Here is a 19,612-nt window from a genome sequence, read left to right as displayed (position 1 = left end):
AGAAGTTTGATTTTTATTTGGTCTCAAGGAAGAAAGGGTTTGATAGTGCTGGAAACGGTAGGCCTTTATCTATGGTCTTTGTTTCCCCACATTTTGCTTCTCAGCATTTCTGGAAAGAGTTTCTACATAAAACTAGACCTAACTTAACATTCAGGCCAGTTCCCTGCTTCCTCTCTGAGAAGATTTCGATTCATGCCTAAACACAGAATGGCAGACATCTCCTCCCTTTTTTGTAAGAGAAGAGTTCAACAGTTCAGCCCCCTGGCCACAAAAATCTTTAGTATTAATAGTTTCCTTAATTCCCTCTTCTGTTACAGCCTCTAAATGATCCCCTTGTGTTTCTCACTGATGCATTGGAGAGAAAATTAGCTTATAGTTCAAATCTGATTGATACTTCATCTCTAACATTCCCAACGATTTTACAATCTGGGGAAGAAAGTGGAGAGTTCATGTTTTACTCTGATTTCCTGCCCCCCACCCCCCCCACCCCCCCCAAATAATAAAGATGCTATAAAGTTGAGGCACAAGTGGTTAAGGGTGAACTTGATCAGTTCTAGCAGCTGGTTCTTGAACATGTCCTGGTGGTAAAGGCTGATCACCTCCCGCAGGATGTTTTGGTGCATCTCCAACTTTGTGTTCCCCAGCTGTAAAACAAGAATAAAACAATTTGTAACTTCTCAATTAAATTGGCCCCAAATACGAAAAGTCTCTAAAGGAAAGCTTCTAGTGTAGAGATAATCAAACAAAAACTTCTATTTTTTGGTTTGTAAGTGGAATCAAGAATTTTGTATATGACTAACAATGAAATTGGTTGAGATTACCCAATAGGCTGCATTATTATAATATTCAGTGTTTCCTCTTAGATTACTAGTTGTTTCTGTTTTTATTTTAACTTACATAACACATTGGTTCTTTGGAGATTGTTCTTTCTGAAATACATTATATGTTCATGAAACCTTTAATCCCAATATTGAAAGCTTGGAAAAAACAAAATAACTTGCTCCTCCATTTTACTCCTCACTGTGTCAACAATACTTACAACATTTTCCCTTTGCCTACCTTTGAATAATACTAATTTTCATAGTTTGCTGAAGATTTCAGAATTTGCAGCTGCTTTTTTTGTGACGCCCCCCCCCCCGGCCCCTTAAATTACCCTTAGTAGCTCCAGTAGCTTACAGATTAGAAATATTGTCTGCTTGGATCTCCTTAAATCAGTGAACAAGTAGTGACTAGTTCTGGCTAATATAATGAATTGTTATGACACCTGATTAAATGACTTTGCAGGAAGTTTCTACATAAAATATGTGTTAAGAACAGTATCTGCTACAATATTGCCAGCATCAAAACGTATCATTAGTCCAACTTCCAGGGCATCTGCAGTTGCACATGATATTTTTACTGAAGGTGAGGGGAAGTGAGGCTCTCAGAACTAAGGATCATAAATGAAATTACCCATAGGCAGTTTCAAAGCAAATTAAAGACAAAATTGAATTGGTACTGAAATTTCATTATTTCTCTTCACAGAACTGAGTGACTTAGGGATAGAATTTCAGGGTACTCAACAAAGTCAGCTGTAATCACTGAATATAGCATTTAAAGTTTGAAATCCCACTGCTGGCCCTGCAGAAGCAGTTTAGAGCTTCCAGTATTCAAAAGGCTGCCTGGATATAGTCTGAAGCCTTATGTTTGAGATGAATGTCAAGAAGTTCTTGAGCTCTACTGATAATTTTAGCTCATGAACATGGAAGCCAATAAAGCCATATTAGTTTCAACCCTTCTAGAGGGTAAGAAAAAGCTAAGTTAAGACGTATGGGAGAGCAGAGCCCTTTTAAAGCACAAAAGAAACATGGACAATGTGTTATGGACAAGAAGTGCTAATATATACCTGATCATTTTGTTGGCATCAATGAGCAAATGCAATGATTTATTATGACACTATCTTCTTCTGAGGGTGTTGAAGCAATTGGTCGTTCATACTGTCTAGAACTAACCTGTCATGTCATGTTGTGCCCAACTGCTGGTAAATTGGCCACTGAGGACAGACCTGTTGAAAGCATTTAAATGCTTTGATTTGTTCTGCAGTCTGAGACTGGTAATGCAGCCACAGAACATCAGACAGACCTGGTCATTCGTATGTCCTTATTCTTCTCTGGATGCTCAGAAATCCTAGATATCCTATATCTCAGTATTTTTAGACTGACAGACACAACACAAACCTCCTCTTCTGCCCATTTGATGCCCTGAGTTAGAACCCTGTTTTTTTACTATGGACTTAAAAGCACAGAGATTTCAGGAATCCTTTAGAAGAGTTCTTTACTTCCTTCTTAAAGACAGTTTAGTGAACTTCTCTACAGAGATTATTAAAACCACATTATATTAACAGTTTTAACAGAAAATATAGTTTTAGTGACTTTTACATTGGAGATCTTATTTTAAAGTTTGTGTATCTACACAGAAAGACACATACGGGGTTGGAATTTCAGTTCTCCAGCTGGTCCTGCAGGAGGATTTCCTTGCTGTAGTTTCTTTTGTTCCATCTGTTTTACAACCTGGTGAAAAATAAAATACAACAGTTGAAAAACTTAAAGCTGTCAACTTTCTCTGATGTAATATAAATGAATACACTTAAAACAATTTGGCAGTCATTATGTAAAGTCTTTGTTAATGGGTATACTACTGAGTTGAGATGCTTGCATTGTTCGCCATAATCCTGAATACTGGAGTATGTTTTGCTGTGGTACCATTAGCTTAGAATTCAGCTGAGACTCATATGAGAAATCAAGGTAAAGAATGCTCCAGAGCTGGGAATTGTCATGAGCTGTTACACATATAAGGATACAGAAAAGGACAAAAAAAAAAATTCTGTTCTCGCAAGTGTACCTGCTGAAGCTCTTGTTTCTGAGCCTGAAGCTGGTCATGCTGCCTCTGTAGCTCTTCCTTCTGCTTCTGAAGATCTTCTGCCTTCTTTCTAAGTTCATTTCTGCTGAGAAATATGACTTTCAAATTCCTTCAGCTCATCCTCAGTGAAGAGCTGCTGTTGATCTAGTGTCTGCAAGAAAATACATGCAAACGTGAATACTTAGCCAGGAATGCATATATATTTTTATTATCTTCCCACCAAAATTATTATTAGCTGAATTGTACAGTTCACTAAACAACCCCCAGAATTTTCATCAAAATATACAGACATGACACTGTAAAAGGTTAGTACACTCACTGTAAGAAACAGCAAAACAGCCATTTCTCAGCCATTTTCTCAGCAAAATTTTACTACAGATTTAGAGGTAGGAAAAAAATTCCTCTGGCTTCCAGCTGAGCTCTTATCTTCCCTTTAATGAACAAAATGTCCATTTTCTGTTTGAAAAGCATGTGGGAAAAGCTCTTCCACAATCCACAGGGTGGCACAAGACCTTTTCTGTTTGTGCGTGGACCATAACGATTACATCTGCATTACATTAGTCTGCTGCATTTTGTACATTACATTTAGCTAAGGCCCTTAACCACAAACATACCAAAACAGAACTGAAAAAAGCAAAGGTCAGAGACATGCCATTTGGTTTCCTGGTTAGACTGATGGTAATAGTACCGTATGTTGCACTTGGAACACGTTCTTATTACCTCCCAGCTATCTGGCTCCAAAAATTCTTTTTTCTCTGTAGCTCGCAGGAACTCTTCCAAAGTCACTAGACGGTCCTTGTTGATGTCAACCTATGTGAAGCAAAAAATTAAACTCAGCCTAAAAGATGGTTTTGATGGAGCTAATGTTTATTTTCATCATGCAAATATCTTCAAATATAACCACTTTATTTTTAAACTGTCCAATTTTCAAGGGAATGCCTGCATCATCTTCTGAAAACTTCTCTCACAAGCTTACATAGCATAACAAAAACAGAAAGAAAAAGTAAATCCTCACATTTTACTTCAAAATTCATTGGCTTTATTGGAAACATTATCTATGGTCACAGCCCCAACAAGGGGAATGCATGATTTTTTATGAGAAAAATGTTTTGTAGCTTTCTGGTAATAATTTTGTAACTGTGAGTCAGAGTAATCTCCACAGTTGGATAGGGAGGTTTTAAAACATCAGAAAACCCTCAACTGAATTGTGTCAGAATCCTTTAAGGGGAAGGGAGGAAACACTTCCCTTTATGACTAATAGAAGACCAGGCTTGCTCCACTCCTCAAGCTTAAGGAATATAGTTGAATACAGAAAAGATAGGAGTGAAAAACACGGAGGTTCAAAACATCCTCTTCCCTTTCCTCTGTCTCCTGAGCTGAAAACCTATCAGAACTAGTAAAGGTATTCACTGTCATAGGTGATACCTTAAGCTCTGAGCCCTCTTCTGAAGGGGCAAAGGTGAGCTACATGAAAGAAGACATTGCTCTACTCCCTCTTCTCACACCTAAATCTTACCCATTTGCCAAGTGCAAAAGCACATTTAGAGTCTCCCCTGTTTGACACAAAATTCACAGGGAATTTCTATTGAACCTCAGTATCTGCAAAAGATGGAGGCTACAGCACTGTTTCTTCTCCGGAACTTCTTAAATAAAAACTAGGCAGCAGTCATTTACATCAGAATATAGAGACAGGGCTTGAGAATTGTAACTTTATGTGAATCTCAGCAAAAACAGCGTTCAGTGTGAGAGATTGTCCCTTTCTGCTGTACTTGGACAACGCTTCATGTTAGGAGGACTGTATTTCTTGAACATAGAAGGAAATCAGCAGCTCTACTGAACACCAATCCCCACCTCATTCATTACATGTTCTCTCATTCTCAGCCTTTCTTCTTCCATTTCAACCATATCATCCTCTTCATTTTTGGGATCGTACACTTTTTCTAGCTGAAATTGAAAATTAGTAAACGTTAGTTGGAGAAAGGGCTGCTCACTCAAACGACAGAGCACATTTGGAACATTTGCTCAAAACATGAGTTCACCATTTTTCCAATAGAGTGAGAGTGTGTGTGTAATTTTCCTCTTTTACAGTAGTATTTAAGCAACAAGGGAGCCTTTCATTGCTAAGAATGAAGTTTGCAGTTAATTCATGTGGTCTATTGTAATTCAGTGCTGTGAATGTTACAGTAGAATTGACCTTGGCATGCACAGTCTGATCCTATATTTGATTCAAAGCAGGAAGAGTTTCCACACGGTTTCTGGAACAGGAGAGAGTAGCTTTTTTACCAGAGCATGCAGCTGACCCTGTTAGCATTCAGGATATCACAAGACAAATTGAGTGCTTAACTTAATGGTCCACTTCTCTTGCACAATGTCTTTCTAGTGAGTTCATGCTTATTTGCTTCTAGTTAGCTTGCTTAAGTCATTTAGCTTCGCTTGCCTAGGCATAAGTAATTTTAAGGCCCCAGACTATTTGGTTTTAAAATGCAAAATGGTGGGACATAGCTGTCAAAAAAGACTGCCATATATCTTCATTGTATTAGAGGGGATTATGGCAAAGTCTTGTTAGAAATCGGTATTTGCAACTTTACTTTCTTCAAAAATTCAGAGTAGTTTGAATGTATGAGCTTCTATATACACTGTATAGCACATTTCCTCCCTGACTCATGAAATCTAGAAAAAACTGTAAGACTAGATATTGACAGCCATAGTACTGGATCTTTGAATTGGAAGTTTAGGGGTCTTTTCTGCTATACCAACACAGAACCTACTGGAAAAATGAAGATCAAGGCCCTTCATTCACTCATTGATTCTGCAGTTCTCATCACCATAGAATTTCAGGACATTGCTATCATTACCCCTCTGGGAGGCAAAGAAGTACTAATATTTGCATTTTCACAGACCACAAACCAAGGCTTAAAGAAACTAAGAGCCTGTCTACTTTATCAGATGTACATGTGCTCCAAACTAGCTAGATGCAAAGTACGTGAAATTTCTGTAGCCACATCCAAAATGCGCTGTCTTTGAGCCAGTTCATACAAGCGTGACCTTTTTTTCTCCCAACAAGACATAAGCGCTGGATAAGGACAGCTACCCAGCTCCAGAAGCTCTACCAGGCTGCATCTAGCCAGAGCAGGAGTGCAGCCCTCTGCATTGCAATTTATACAGGTATACCTACCTTGCAGATTAATTATAAAATCTCAGACAAGCCTGTGGCAGAGAAACACACGAGCACTAGTTCTCTGGTGTCTGCGTTCTATGCTTCAACTACTTTATTTTCCTTGCTGATACAATTTTGTAGAAACATTATGGATGCACAAAACTTGGCATGAATAGTCTAATTTGTAGTCCAAAGGCCCCAAATACACTTGGAAAAAATACAGACATCCCTGTAACCATTTACTGAAACAAGTTAAGTTTCTGAACTTTTTTTTTTTTTACCTCTTTAGTAAATAGGGCTTCTAATTCTTGCTCATCCAGGAAACCATCATTATTGACATCTACAAAAAGAAGTGTTGAAAATACAAGTTGAATATGATAGAAAGTAATATACGTAATGGCTCTCCATGAGCTAACTAAGTATCAGCATACACATCTCATGTGGATTAAAAACCTCATTTAACAAGATGCTGGTTACATAGGTTGTTTCTTCAGTTTAGGTTTCTATCAGACATTGGCTGAACTGTATTGCCATTTTTGGTTGGATGGTTGGACAAGTCTGGAGCAATCTTTGTTATCCAACAGTATGACTCTCCAAAATAACTAAAGAATTATGTGAAAATCTACATAAATATGCAGTGCTTGAGACGAGATCACTTCACGATCATAGATGACTTTTCATGACAAATGCAGAAAGAATACTTGATAACTAACGATCCATCTTTTATCCTACACTCTAGTCTGAATAGTGTTATACTATGTCTGAAATTGAAAGAATGCCTACTTCAGATGAGTGTTACTATGCAATATTTTTGTTTAATTGCTTCAAAATTTTTTTATATACTAAGCTGTACAGCAAAAGATTGTTTCAGCTATTTCTGTTTCAGTAAGATATGCACAAAAAAAGCTACCAACAATTTTCAGACCATTATCTTTCAAGATCTCTTTCTAGGAAGAAGAAATAAGGTTTAATAACTATAATACATATTTATATATTTCATAAACCAAGATAAAAGTTCAGACTCAAGCTAGAACACTTCAGTTAAATTATCATCTTTGGGATTAGTCAAATTCTATGTACTGTTCAACCCTTCATAGCCCAGTGCCTGGCAGGATCTGCTCAAGGGTACTTTATTATGAAGCATTTAACCACGTCAGAATGTAAGGTTACACATGTATATAATCACATTTAAAGCAAAATGCCCATTGAGATGCATCCTCATCTTTGCTACTATTTTACTGTTTCTAGCTGCACACTGCTCAGAAATATAGATGCAGGACCAGGGAGCATTTTGGTTTCTGTTTTATTAAGGGAATCTTGCAACTTCTGAAGACGCTTGACACTTCTATGACCATTCCAAAGATAAGGGGTGTCTGGCACTTATCTGCAGAGATGACGAGAAAGCAGGTTTTCCCACACACACCTCTGAGGATTTATTCCTAGTATGTAGTGTGTAAGCAAAGTCATAGGTATGGACAGCCCTCTAAATACCCATACTTCCCTGAGAAATCACTGCTGGTTATTGGCTGTATGATTTTATGAGTAGTCAAACAAAACTCTGTTTTCAACTTTTAAACCCCATTTAAAACTTCGCAGTAAACTTACAAACAATAACATAAATATTTTCTCCTCTACACTCTTCAGATTCATCCAAATTACTTGAGGTATAAGACTTCATCCTAGCATAAGACAAACTTGCCCTCAACAAGAAGGTAACAAAGTCACTTCACTTGTTCATTAAATTAAACTAAATCTCTTACCATGTAATTTGAAAAATGTTTTGGGGTCAAATTCATTAGGATCTAGTCCATCTGCTTCTTCCCACACCTCTTTCAGTTGATCTTTGCTTCCCTGTAGATTGGTTACAAAGAAAAACTATTCAAAAGATGATTAAGTGTAATTTTTCTGCATTACCTTCACATTATGGTTTCTCTGAAAGGTTTTATTTTCTGATTAGTCATGTTGCAAATGGAATCAATGGAACTTACTTTAATTCCCTTTTGGTCAGGTCTAATACTTTCATTAGATAGAAAGTCCCCAGGAAAGAGGGAGTGTCAAGGAAATGCATATTCTGTGGAAAGGAACACCTGTAATAGTAAGTCATGGACACACAGACTCATCTAGCAGTAATAGCTGAAGGAAGTTAAATTAGTTTGCCTTTTCTAGAGCAAATGGTACTACAATGCAGCTCCTTGCAGGCCAGGCATACCATGAAGGGATCCCTACAGTTTTGAATACCATTCTGGCTTCTTCCTCATGAGTTTTAGCTTCTTTGTAAATAATAATTCCGCCAGCAAATAGCATACTTGTACAGAAAAAAAATGGGGGTATATATAGTGGGTTTTGTAATGCTCTCAGCATTGTTCCCACTCTCTGCTCCCATGTCAATGAGAAGAGGCAAATGCTGAGAACAAACAAGATACACCTTTCTCTTTCTTAGCTTTTTCTCTCTGGAAAGGAAAGCTTCCACCCAGTCATGTAAGAACAGATCATGGTCTTACAGGATGGTGAACTTTAGGGTGATCTCCATGTTTTTTCTTCATCTCCTCAAATTTGGATTCTTCTCGCTGCCTCTTTTCTTCATCCAGTGTCTTTAAATACTCTCTCCTCTCATGTTCTTTCATCATCTCATATTTCTTAAACTCCTCATGGCGGGTCTTATCATAGTTTTCCAGGTCACTTGTAGCCTAAAAATATAGATATATGTAGACATATGATTATGCCACACGACTATGTTAACACATAGGACATTAAAAACACTGCATTGTTCAGATCTGTGGGCAAGGCTGACCATGTTGCCATTCTCCTTTTAAACATGAGGTAGATGAGTTGGAGGTTTCCTTTCACATTACAGTGATGCAGAAACATCTCTCCTCACTTCATTACTTTCACAGAAATTAATTTGCAAGGGTTCAACTGCTAGACAATTTTTGCAACTACAAAGTACTGTAAGAAGGCATCAAGGTGTCCTTTCTCATCAATTAATAATAAATTAACTCAAGTTAAGTAAATCCCATACTAATTAAGTGCAGCTTCGAATAGTATCATTAACTCCTTAATTATTTCAGAATAATTTTACAGCCAATGGAGATAAAATTTTCCAAGGGTAAAAAAAAAATCCACAAAAATTACAGAAACCTTGAAATATACCTTATCTTTCAATTTATTTTGAAAATATAAAAACTGTCAAATTCTTGTGTCAGACATGCAGTGCTCTCTAAAGCATATCTGAAATTAAAGTCTTTTTTTCCCCTTGAGAAGTGTATTTTTTTCCAGCAGTTGAAAAAATGCATGCCATGTTTAGCTTAACTGCATCCTCTTAATAAATATGCACTGAAACCCTCCCCCACACCTGTGATTGGTACTGAATCTGCTAAACAGATATTGAATGCCAGGCCTAGCATATGCAATTTCTAATATTGATATCTAAAATTTTACTCTGCTGTGGTTTTGCAGCTTGACGTATATATAATAGATCCCCAAATTTAAATGGCTAGTTTAGGCACGATTATTTATGTCGTTCTATGAGACAACTAAATCATTCAGAAACAGAAATCAGAAAATACACCTGGGAAAAATGTACCCCTATCAAAACTGTATTTAATTTAAAGGCTCCCAGAAAGGCACATTTTATTCTCAAAGTTGTTTGTACAGGCACATGAATGCAAGTCCTGTTAAGATGCCATGCCCAAATTTATGAGCTGTTTAGCATAATGCATACTAACAACAGTTTTCAAGTGTGCAATGGAGACAACTGACTTTTCTCTGAAAATGAAAACTGCATGTCATTTATTAAAAAAATGGTATATATAAAAGGATTTGCCTATACCAGAGGAAAAAAGCATAATAATCAATATCAAAAATGCCCATAACAGTTTATATCTAGCACTCACTGCTTTGATCAACATATCTAAGTCTTTAGGTTCAAACGTGTCAGGATTCTGATGGTTCAGGTGTTCAAACTGTTTAAGGAGAGCCTGATGGTCCATGCCAGTGTCTGAAAGAATAAGATACAAATGTAAAACATTAAAATAAGCTTGAAATCAAGTGAGACCAGGAAGTTAAAAACTTTCATATAGGAGCTTGGGCCTTGTAAGTACCTGAGGCTCTCTGAGGACTGGATAATTTTTTCACTGTTGGAGGAAACTATGGCAACACTTCTAAAGTTGCTTTTCTTGAAGCAGATTGGCAAACTTCGTAGCAATTTGCTCTATATTCCTTCTGATGAGTCAGTGTTGCATTTCACATAATAGTTTAACATGCACTAATTAAGGCTTGTGTTTCAGCAAGGAAAGGTACGGTCAACTTGAGCCTCACAAACTAAGAAAAATATTTTTTTCTCTTTTATATAAATTAGATAGTTGAAGTTATGTGCAGTATCAAAGCTAACAACTTGCATCTTTTTCCTGACCTGGGAGAAGTCTGACTCTTCTGTTGCCATGTACGTTTTGCAAATGAGTTAAATCTGGCCAAAGATGTTGGTACAATATGGTGTATAATTATATCAAATCAGATAAGCAGATATTCAAATTTCATTTGTGCAAAATGACAAGTGCAAGACAGTGGAGAGTCAGGTGCTGTGTCTGCAAGTTGCAAACATTTCTCTCTTCCTTATGACAGGAACGATATCCAACAGTATCAATACACGATGCACTAACAACAAAACACATTTCTACAACATGCTTTCCCAGCTGTTACCATGCTTTCTGACTGCTAAATACTAGATAATAACGCTATCTTAAGCAGCATACACTTTGATATTTTACGTATAACAATTTTGACAAGCTTTTGCTGGATGGCTTAGCAAAGAATATTTTATTTGTTTTAAAAAAAAATTGGAAAACACTATTTTGAACATGTTATTCTTTGGCAAACTATCTGTCTTACACTCAATGCTCTGTATTATCACAAAACAGCAAACACTGGCTAGGGTGGATTTCAACCATCGTTCCTCCCTGGTGAGATCATGATTTCTGTTGAAATACATATGCCTTAGCCTGTTTGTAAAACATTGTTAGAAGTATAATAATAGGCTTAAAAAAACCCCAAACAAACAAAGCCCAAACCAAACCAAACAAACCCCCCCCCAACCCCTAACATTCTTCTGTGCTGTACCGATTAGTGTAGTAGGATCTTGTTGAAAATGTTTAAAACCATATCTGGACCAGGACTGAATACATGCAGAATATAATCTCAAATCTGTTTGTTTTTTTTTTTAACCTGATGCATCTGAGAGGGAAGAAAACAGGGGGGGTTGTGTGCTTTCTTTTTCTTTTTTTTAGATCACATAGAAGACTAAGATATTAAGTGATGTTATAGGGAAAAGATTAACAGAACAAATAAAAGGAAATCGAACAGCTCTACCTGCTGTTACCATAGAATGCTCTTTTGTACATGTTCCAAGGTGTTGCCTAGGTGTACAGATGCAGCGCTATTTTATAGATAATCTGGCCATACTTCTTGTATGTGATGTGAAGGGCTCACTGGCAGGGCTGATTATAGACTTTACAAAATGTTTTCCCACTTCTGATGTTTTTACATTTTAGTAGTTATCTGAGTATTCTGAACTGCAATAATCTGCCTTTGTTCTTTCCCAAATGTTAAGATCTCACACTTATAATGTAACAGATCTGACCTGTTGGGGGGAATTATTTTTCTAAAGCGCAATCTGTTAGTTCCTCTTGATTTATGGAAGTAGAGAGGGCTAGAAGTAATCAGCCCATTAAACTATTTAAAAATTTCAAAATACACAAAATTACTATGTACACAATCTGGTATTAGCTGCTGTCAACTAGCTCACTGTGAGTGTCACCATGACATCACTGGACTGCTTGCCTGCAATGGGAGCATAAGACCAGGATCTTGGCAGCTAAAGAGCCACCTGAGGGAGAAGAACACGAGGTCTAGCAGGTTTGTGAGGCAATGTGCTGACTCCTGTGGAGGGGCTACCCCTGGTCTGCACTGTCTAGCTACCAGTGGACTGTACTCTCTGGACTAGAACTTTCATTAAATGAAAGCAAAGGACAGAAAGGTGATCTGATGCTCTCAGCAAACTCTTTATTATTATTCATGAATTATACTATGGTAGCACCCAAAGACTTCATTGGAAAGGTACTAAACTGTAAATACCTTTTTTCCCAAATCAATCTGATGTTTTCTTGACCCTAGTAACATCCCCATAAACACATATTTGCACATGCATACTTGTTCAGTCTACTCGCCACCTCTAAATTCAGCTTAGTCTAAAAGACAGATCCTTATTCTTGGAGTATTTTAAATTGATACATTACCTATTCAATTCACCGGGATCCCTCCCTATAACTTGCACAAGTTTTTAATAATAAAATAATCTGCACAGACAAATTAAGCCCTTTTAATTAGAGCTTCTTTGTCAAAAACAGCATGTCAGAAACAAGATCATGCAGTCCATCATTAGGATCTTTGTTTATGAGCAACTAATTCTCTTCAAAAAGAAACCACTAATAAGAAATTTACAGAATTAGTTCTAAATGCAAACTTTAAAAATTCTTCAGTAATAAGAAATAAAAAGGGATAGCACCATTTCCCACAAAAACATACAGCAATCAGAATCATTAGAAACCTGCATACTTTATTCATTAAAAGAAATCATCTGAGTTTGTACAATTTCATTAGCAATTAAGAAAATGCTATGGCGAATTTTTTTCACTCCAAATGGTTTTTATTCAGGAGCTTAAAACTGCCCAAAAAATAAGAAAAAAAAAATCTTCTAAATTGAAATGTTTAATGTTTGTTATAAATCTGTACAATAACTCTAGCTGGTAGCAAGGGGCCTTAAAAAAAGAAAAAGGAAAACCTTTGTGTTAACTGACTGTAAAAAAAAAAAATTGTTCTCTACCTTGTAAAGACATGAAATGCTATGTCATATTGTATTCTCAAACATAGTCCCATTCTGTTACTAGTTCTCAATGAGTAATCTATAAATCGATGCACTACAAAAATAAAAAAAGAGGTTGAAAAACGATTAGAAGTATCTGAAAAATCCACTGCCAGAATCCAGTTTAGTTAGTTATAAAACACAGGTGGCTTTTCTCCAGTTTCCTAAGAGATAGGTGTTTACTGGCCCTAGGCCAGCTCAGAAAGGACACTCACTTTCAGCTTACAGTCATGATTGTTGACAACAAACAAAGCATAACTGATGGACTTTCGGCACCTCTCCAAAACAATCTCACCTGTTAACTCACTTAGTTAAATTTTGTATTCTTACCTTGAACAGAATCCATTTTAGCTTTAATTAACATTCTTAATCTTGCCACCTCTTGTCTTTTCAGTTCATCCAGCCGTGTTCTCACATGGTGGCTTACTAAATCAAGCTCTCTGCTTAGTTTTCCACTCTGTCAAAAAACAAAAGTTATGTATGTATGTAGGATTCCCATTAGACATGAGCTGCAAGACAGCAGACTAGTGGCAGTCTTTGGCAATACTGTAGCCCACACTGTAAAAATCTCAAAATTTTTTTCAAAGAGCAGATTCAAATTTTTTTAAGCCTATGGTTATAGAAACAGACAGGAATCCTAAAAGTATTCTGAAATGAGAATTTCTAAGCTTCTTGCTCTTCCAAAGAGCAAAAGCGTGACCTTGAAGCAGCAATATCTAATAATGTTTAAGAAATGACAAATGATCAAATGTTCTCAAATTAGTTCAAAAGAGCTGTGAGATGCACACAAAGTGTTGTGTTCTTCATCCACTTGATGACGGCTGTAAGACTTGAGAGAAGGTACAATCACAGCAACAGCCACCAATGTGTATTGCAAGAACATTTATCAGGATCTGGAAATGGATAGTAACCTTCCCAGGTTACACTATATGTAGCACAGAAGAAAAAGGAGCCAAAAAGCTGCCAATGGCAACGAGGGATTAAAGGAAATGCAAAAGGCAGAATCTCCTCTTTAAGTCTATCACTTTAGACTGTTTCCTACCTGCCCTTGCTGAATTTCTAGCTCATAAAGGGGAATGCAGAACAGCCACCACCTACAGCCAGGAACTGAAGTAGAAAAGACAAGAATGTGGTGAGGTTTTGGAGAGAGTGCTGTGTGGATTGGCACAAAAGAAAGGACAGCAGCGGAGAAAGGCAGAGGTCTGTTTTATTCCTATATACATTGACTTCAACTCTAGCACAACTCCTCACTTTTCCCAGATTTTGAAATCTGACTGTCTTGTAATTCTCTTCCATGTCATCATATTTATTTGTGACGCACTATCCTAATCTCAGAAGGCAGATATACCTCCGTGTTCCAAACAGTGTTCCAAACTACTCAGTAGGCAACAGCGAGTGAGAGCTACACTTGCAGCTGTTTTGATGTACATGACGGTTCACCTACCCATATGAAGTCTGAAACTGGCTTTTTAGTATATAGGCAGAAGGCAGAAACTATGCATTCAAGTATACATTACTGGGGGGAGAGGGTTTAAGCTATGGTATATTCTTTAATGAACAGAAGTTCTGCTGTCCCTTGACTAAAGACAAAGATCTAGTAAGAGTTAAATACCTAAGTAAATAAAAATGAGAGGAAATTTAAGCTCACAAAAATTGAGATGAATATGAAAAAAGAAAAGGAAGAAAGAATACAACATACATGGCTCATGATTATGGATTTAATTAACCTTAATTTAACTATTTTTTTGTACCTACCTTTATTTCCTCTATGTCAGCAGTCTGGAGTTTCTCCCTGAAATGCTTATCTGTTTCCAAGACATCTATTACTTGCCTGAGATATTCATCATAATAAAGTCCTGTATCCTTCAAAAAAAGAACGTGAAATTGAGATAAGACTATACTACCAAACCTTTCATTTTGTTTAAATACAATGATTAAACTGAAACTCAAATCTCGACAGCACATGCATTATACTCTCTCTTACATATCTTCATTTTTTCTCATTTGCATCATTGCCCTATAACAACTTATGATTCAGTTGTTTCAGTAACTGACAGGGAAGAGGAGAAAAGTGTTTAGGAACCCATGTAATACACAAGCACCTTTCATGTTAATATAGCTGGGGTTTTTTGAAACAGTGTAATTCATTCATTATTGTTCTATTTGAAACACTGAACTGGAATCACTGAGTAGAATTTCCTAAGCCACCACTCAATTGCTTGAAAGAAGTCTCTGCGGTACAGTAAGCAGTTCTTCCTATTGTAAGTTGGGGAATTCCTTCCATCTGCCACCTCACCTTTAGCCACTCATGGAAAAAAAATAAGATAACAAATTTAAACGGAACCTGACCATAGTAGATGGTAGACTGTATGACAATACTGATTAATACTAGTTTCCTTCCTGCAAGTAACTCCAGTAAATAACATCTAAATTTCAGGAAGGGAGTTTGCTATAGCCAGATTACTAACAATTAGGAAAAAATACTTAATTAGATAAAATTTCATTACACTTACTGGATTTTCTACCTTCTCTCCTTCTATGTGGCCTTCTCCTTTGACTTTTGTCTTATCTATATCTATAGGTACAGCTTCCAAGGTCATTAGGAGACATGTCATCAGCAAAATACACTGTTGGGGCAGAACAGATAGCCACTTCATCTGAAATGAGACCAAGACACAAAAATTAACATAAATGATGTTATCATACTGCACTGATTAGAATTTTTTGATGTTCCTACATAGATACCTGTAATAACCCACTTCCCACATGTTCTACTGCTCTCAAGGAACACTAAAACTCAAAGAATTAAATACAGCTTTAATTTTTAAAGGCCATTATTACACAAGCAGTTTTCCTCAGATAGGTTTACCACACAACTCTAAAATTAAGGTGTACTGTAAACGGCGAGAAGTTTTTAACATGTTGAGGTATTATCAATGGCTCTGCAGAACAGGTGGGAACACCCAATGTTCATACACTTGTTTAGGACGGCGCAGTCTTGCATAACTAATACTGATGTTCCTATTCTGATCTTTGCTGAAGTTATTGGCAGACTCCTGGAGATAATCATGGACACTGAGTCAGATCTTAGTGTAATAATGCCAGTAGTTTTGATGTTTCAGCAATGGAGTACTTTACCTAATTTGGAGTCAATATCCCCTCCAAAATTTATTTGAAGGAAAAGTATTTTACAATCCATGTTATATCCATATTTCAAGTCAATAGAGTTTCCTGAAAAAAGTGTTTACACTACATGAAACTGTTGCTGAGGCTGGGGTTTTATTAAGCCAGTCTACCCTAGGCTTTCTTTGGTGTCTTATATGGGGCTAACTCACACATAGATGAGCACTGAGCACTTTGAGAGTTCTTGACGTCTGTCTTCTCCCCCTCTATCAAATTTGGTTGAAAATAGTTCAATTCATTCAGAAACTGATATGATGGAATACTTCAACAGTGTGAGTACAGGAAATACAGCCAAAAAAGTAGCTGATGATGGTAATCCAGCATCTGACAGCGAAGTCAGGCTCTTGAGACAATTCAGCTAATTCAGCCTATGACAGTCCACAGTCTCTGGATATTCTATAAAAAGCTTGAGCAAACTCCAATGTTATGTTAGTAATATAAATCACTTCCTAGAAAGTGAAAGTTGCCAGACAAATACTGTCTAAAATTAGCTTAGATATGTTAAAGAAAAGGACATAATATTCAAGAAATGTGCAGTCAAACAAATCAAAAGTATACCCGCTACAAGAATTTCTGTATAAGTGCTTTAAGGAGTCATGCAAGTAATTCTATCAAAAGTACTTATGTCCACCATCTGCAAATATCTTTTTTTTTTTTGGCACAGAGGTGGGGGGCGGGGGGGGGACATGACAAACTGTAATTACGGTGTCAGTGCCAGTTTTCCTGACTACATGCTCTGGTACTCGACAGTGAAGCATTACTTTTGTTTGAATTAAGCTCCCCCTTTACTAAGGCAATAAATGTAGATAACGGTACCTACTTAATATTAAACATTGTTGGCATCCTTTATTCATATAACTATTATGTAAAAGAAAGCACTCTTACTAAGAAAAAAAATGGGAAATGCATACAAGATGTGCAGATATATTCTTTCCTTTGTTGGGGATGAGGGAATAGCTGGAGATAAAAATATAGTCACTTATCCATCTTTTGTTTCATATGTCAAAGGCTCAAGAATGACACGATTTCTCTGAAACTGTTTTTTCTTAATCACAGCTTCAGCAAAAAGAGCCTAAATGGAATTCTGCTCACTTATAGCAAATACCTGTTACTTTCATTTAAAAAATTACTAACATCTGATCATTACCAGCTGGGATAGCAGGAGCTATTGTTGCTGCCATATTGAGCATATGAGATTCAATGTCAGCACTACTGTCAGATCCACAACGGCAAGTCTGATTAGCTTTGCCTAGGTCATTCCTTTAAAACAAGCAAACACACAAACAAAAAAGAAAAAACAAACCCAGACTGATTTGCTGGAACTAGTAAGTTAATTTCTACACTTCTACACAAGCTGTTGGCTTGCAGTGACTTTATAGAGCTGATGAATGAAGGAGTTAGTTATTCACTATCACTTTTAAAAATGCCAAAGTTCCAATACTTCAGATGTTTTTAATTACAGAATATTGTTGTATAAATGCTGTGCCTAGGCTTGTCATTTCAACAGGATTTAATCACAGGAAATGATAATAACCAACAAATATTAGGTTTTCAAGTCTCCTAATCTTGATGTAGATGCCAAGGCTGAGTATTTTTTAGTACTAACTGGATGACTTCTATAAACCAAATCACTAAGTTAAGGGACTTGCTCAGAAGTCTCCCTTCCTGTCCTCAGACTGGATCTTCAGACCAGGCTCGGTTACTAGGGCAGATCAACAATGCTGCTGGGAAGTGCTGAACTAGAGCTATCAGTTGAGTCTGCATCTGTTAGCGGTCATACACCAGTCCTTGCTCTTCTAGCCTAAAGAGTGCTAGCTTACCTACAGATTCCTTTTACAGCTTTTCCAGACCTTTGATCATGCTTGTTAGTTTTCTCTGATTCTTTTGCAGTCCTTTAATATCCAATTTGAAATAGAAGAACCTTGGGTAGCCTAGGTTATGCTACAGATTTTATCAGAGCATTGTTTCTGAACAAGAAATGTTTATAAATTCTATAGGTAGGACTGAGAGTATTTGCAAGATGATGGTTCACTTCCAAAGCAGATTGAGATAGAGTTGTGAGAAAGCCATTTTACTTTCCCTTTCAGATGAAAGAAACAGGAAAAAAAGTAAAAGTAAGGCAAACAATTCAGTATCTGTCAACTAAGCGTATTAAAAAAATTAATAGGAGAGAACTGAACCTCAAAACCTACTTTGAAAGATTCTGGACAAACAGCCTGGGCAATAACTTCTCTAAACACAGAGCATCACAGTCAAAAAAATCTACAGGTAAAACAAAAATCCACCTTGTTGAAATTCTTGCAGATTATGAATGGGGCAGTCTAGTAAACTGGAAGTGAAAGGCTGTTAAGTATGCAGGAGGTCTAGGCAATGGATATGAAACTAAACTAATAAAAAACAAAAGACTTATAAAGTATATAATAACTATACTCTCAGTATTTTTAGAAATATTTTTTAAAGTTTATGTATGTTTGAAGTATTCATTTAAAGAAATTGTAGGTTCTGATAATGCTAAAAATTTGGACCCGGATAGATGGATAAATATTTTTCTGACCAAAATATTTTCATATACACAAAATTATAGCAATAAAAGTAATTTAATATTATCATAAGCCACTCTAGTTATGTAAGGTGTGTAAACAGTGTTTTTGAAAATCATATGTGGCTATTATTTGAGCATGCTCATTTCATGTGAGACCAACAGGTCATGTAGTGAGACGAATCATGGCAGAGAGGCCAGAAACTCAAGTGCTAGCCACAGTTATGGCATTGATTCATTCTTTGCCTACAGCAAGTACTAAAGCCAACACTTTCAACAATGACACCTGGTCTTTGATCCATTTTAAAGACATATATAATCTTTTTAAAGCTGCTGACCTAGAACTTCTAGTAATGCGAATAATTGTGGAGATGGGGATTGCCAGTTTAGGTCGAAGCAGGGCACACTGATACACTTTTTAAGACTTTTTCCCTTGCTACTCAGGAAAACTGATACATGAAATGTCCATGCTGAACTGAAACAACTGAGATACAAGCAACCATGTTGGTCTGCCAGTCCTCATAGGAAGGACCACTAATCTCCAGCAGACTTGGGATGGGCAACTGGAACTACACCATCTTAAACTACCTCGGCAGTAGCCAGCGGAGCTTATCTATCAAAAGCCCTAATCAAAGTAAATGCCATTGAATTTCCTGACTTTCTGTGGGATTTGTGCTCATGGGTAATTTGGTTTCCCTTGGAAATACCAAGCTTTGTAATTACATGCTGTCCATACATAATGGGAAAGACTGGATGATATCACAGTATGTTCTTCACATCTATTTGATGTAAGAAGCTACTCTGAAAAGAAGGCTACCTACTGCCCATCAGGCAGTTTTGTTTCAGGTTGTGTTTAGGGTGTTTTTATTGTAGCCCTTTTGATAAAATAGCCCAAAAAATCCACCAGGAAGAATCAAAA

General features: G+C 36.7%; 1 protein-coding gene across 1 annotated transcript; it reads right to left on the bottom strand.

Moving 5' to 3' along the window:
* LOC104157757 (nucleobindin-2-like) lies at window positions 1-15,628 on the bottom strand. The gene is given in 13 exon segments (XM_009695217.1): window positions 1-644; window positions 2,468-2,549; window positions 2,881-2,980; window positions 2,982-3,049; window positions 3,619-3,708; window positions 4,750-4,842; window positions 6,337-6,395; window positions 7,816-7,906; window positions 8,557-8,742; window positions 9,949-10,052; window positions 13,302-13,428; window positions 14,727-14,834; window positions 15,485-15,628. Coding segments are annotated over 13 exon segments (1,365 nt in total). The 3' UTR covers window positions 1-531.
* Between the last annotated feature and the right edge of the window lie 3,984 nt (window positions 15,629-19,612).

The sequence above is a fragment of the Cariama cristata genome, unplaced genomic scaffold, assembly GCF_000690535.1.
Source record: "Cariama cristata isolate BGI_N322 unplaced genomic scaffold, ASM69053v1 scaffold17742, whole genome shotgun sequence".
Taxonomy (NCBI): domain Eukaryota; kingdom Metazoa; phylum Chordata; class Aves; order Cariamiformes; family Cariamidae; genus Cariama; species Cariama cristata.
The sequence above is the reverse complement of the archived record's forward strand: the minus strand, read 5'-3'. Positions and strand labels throughout refer to the sequence as shown.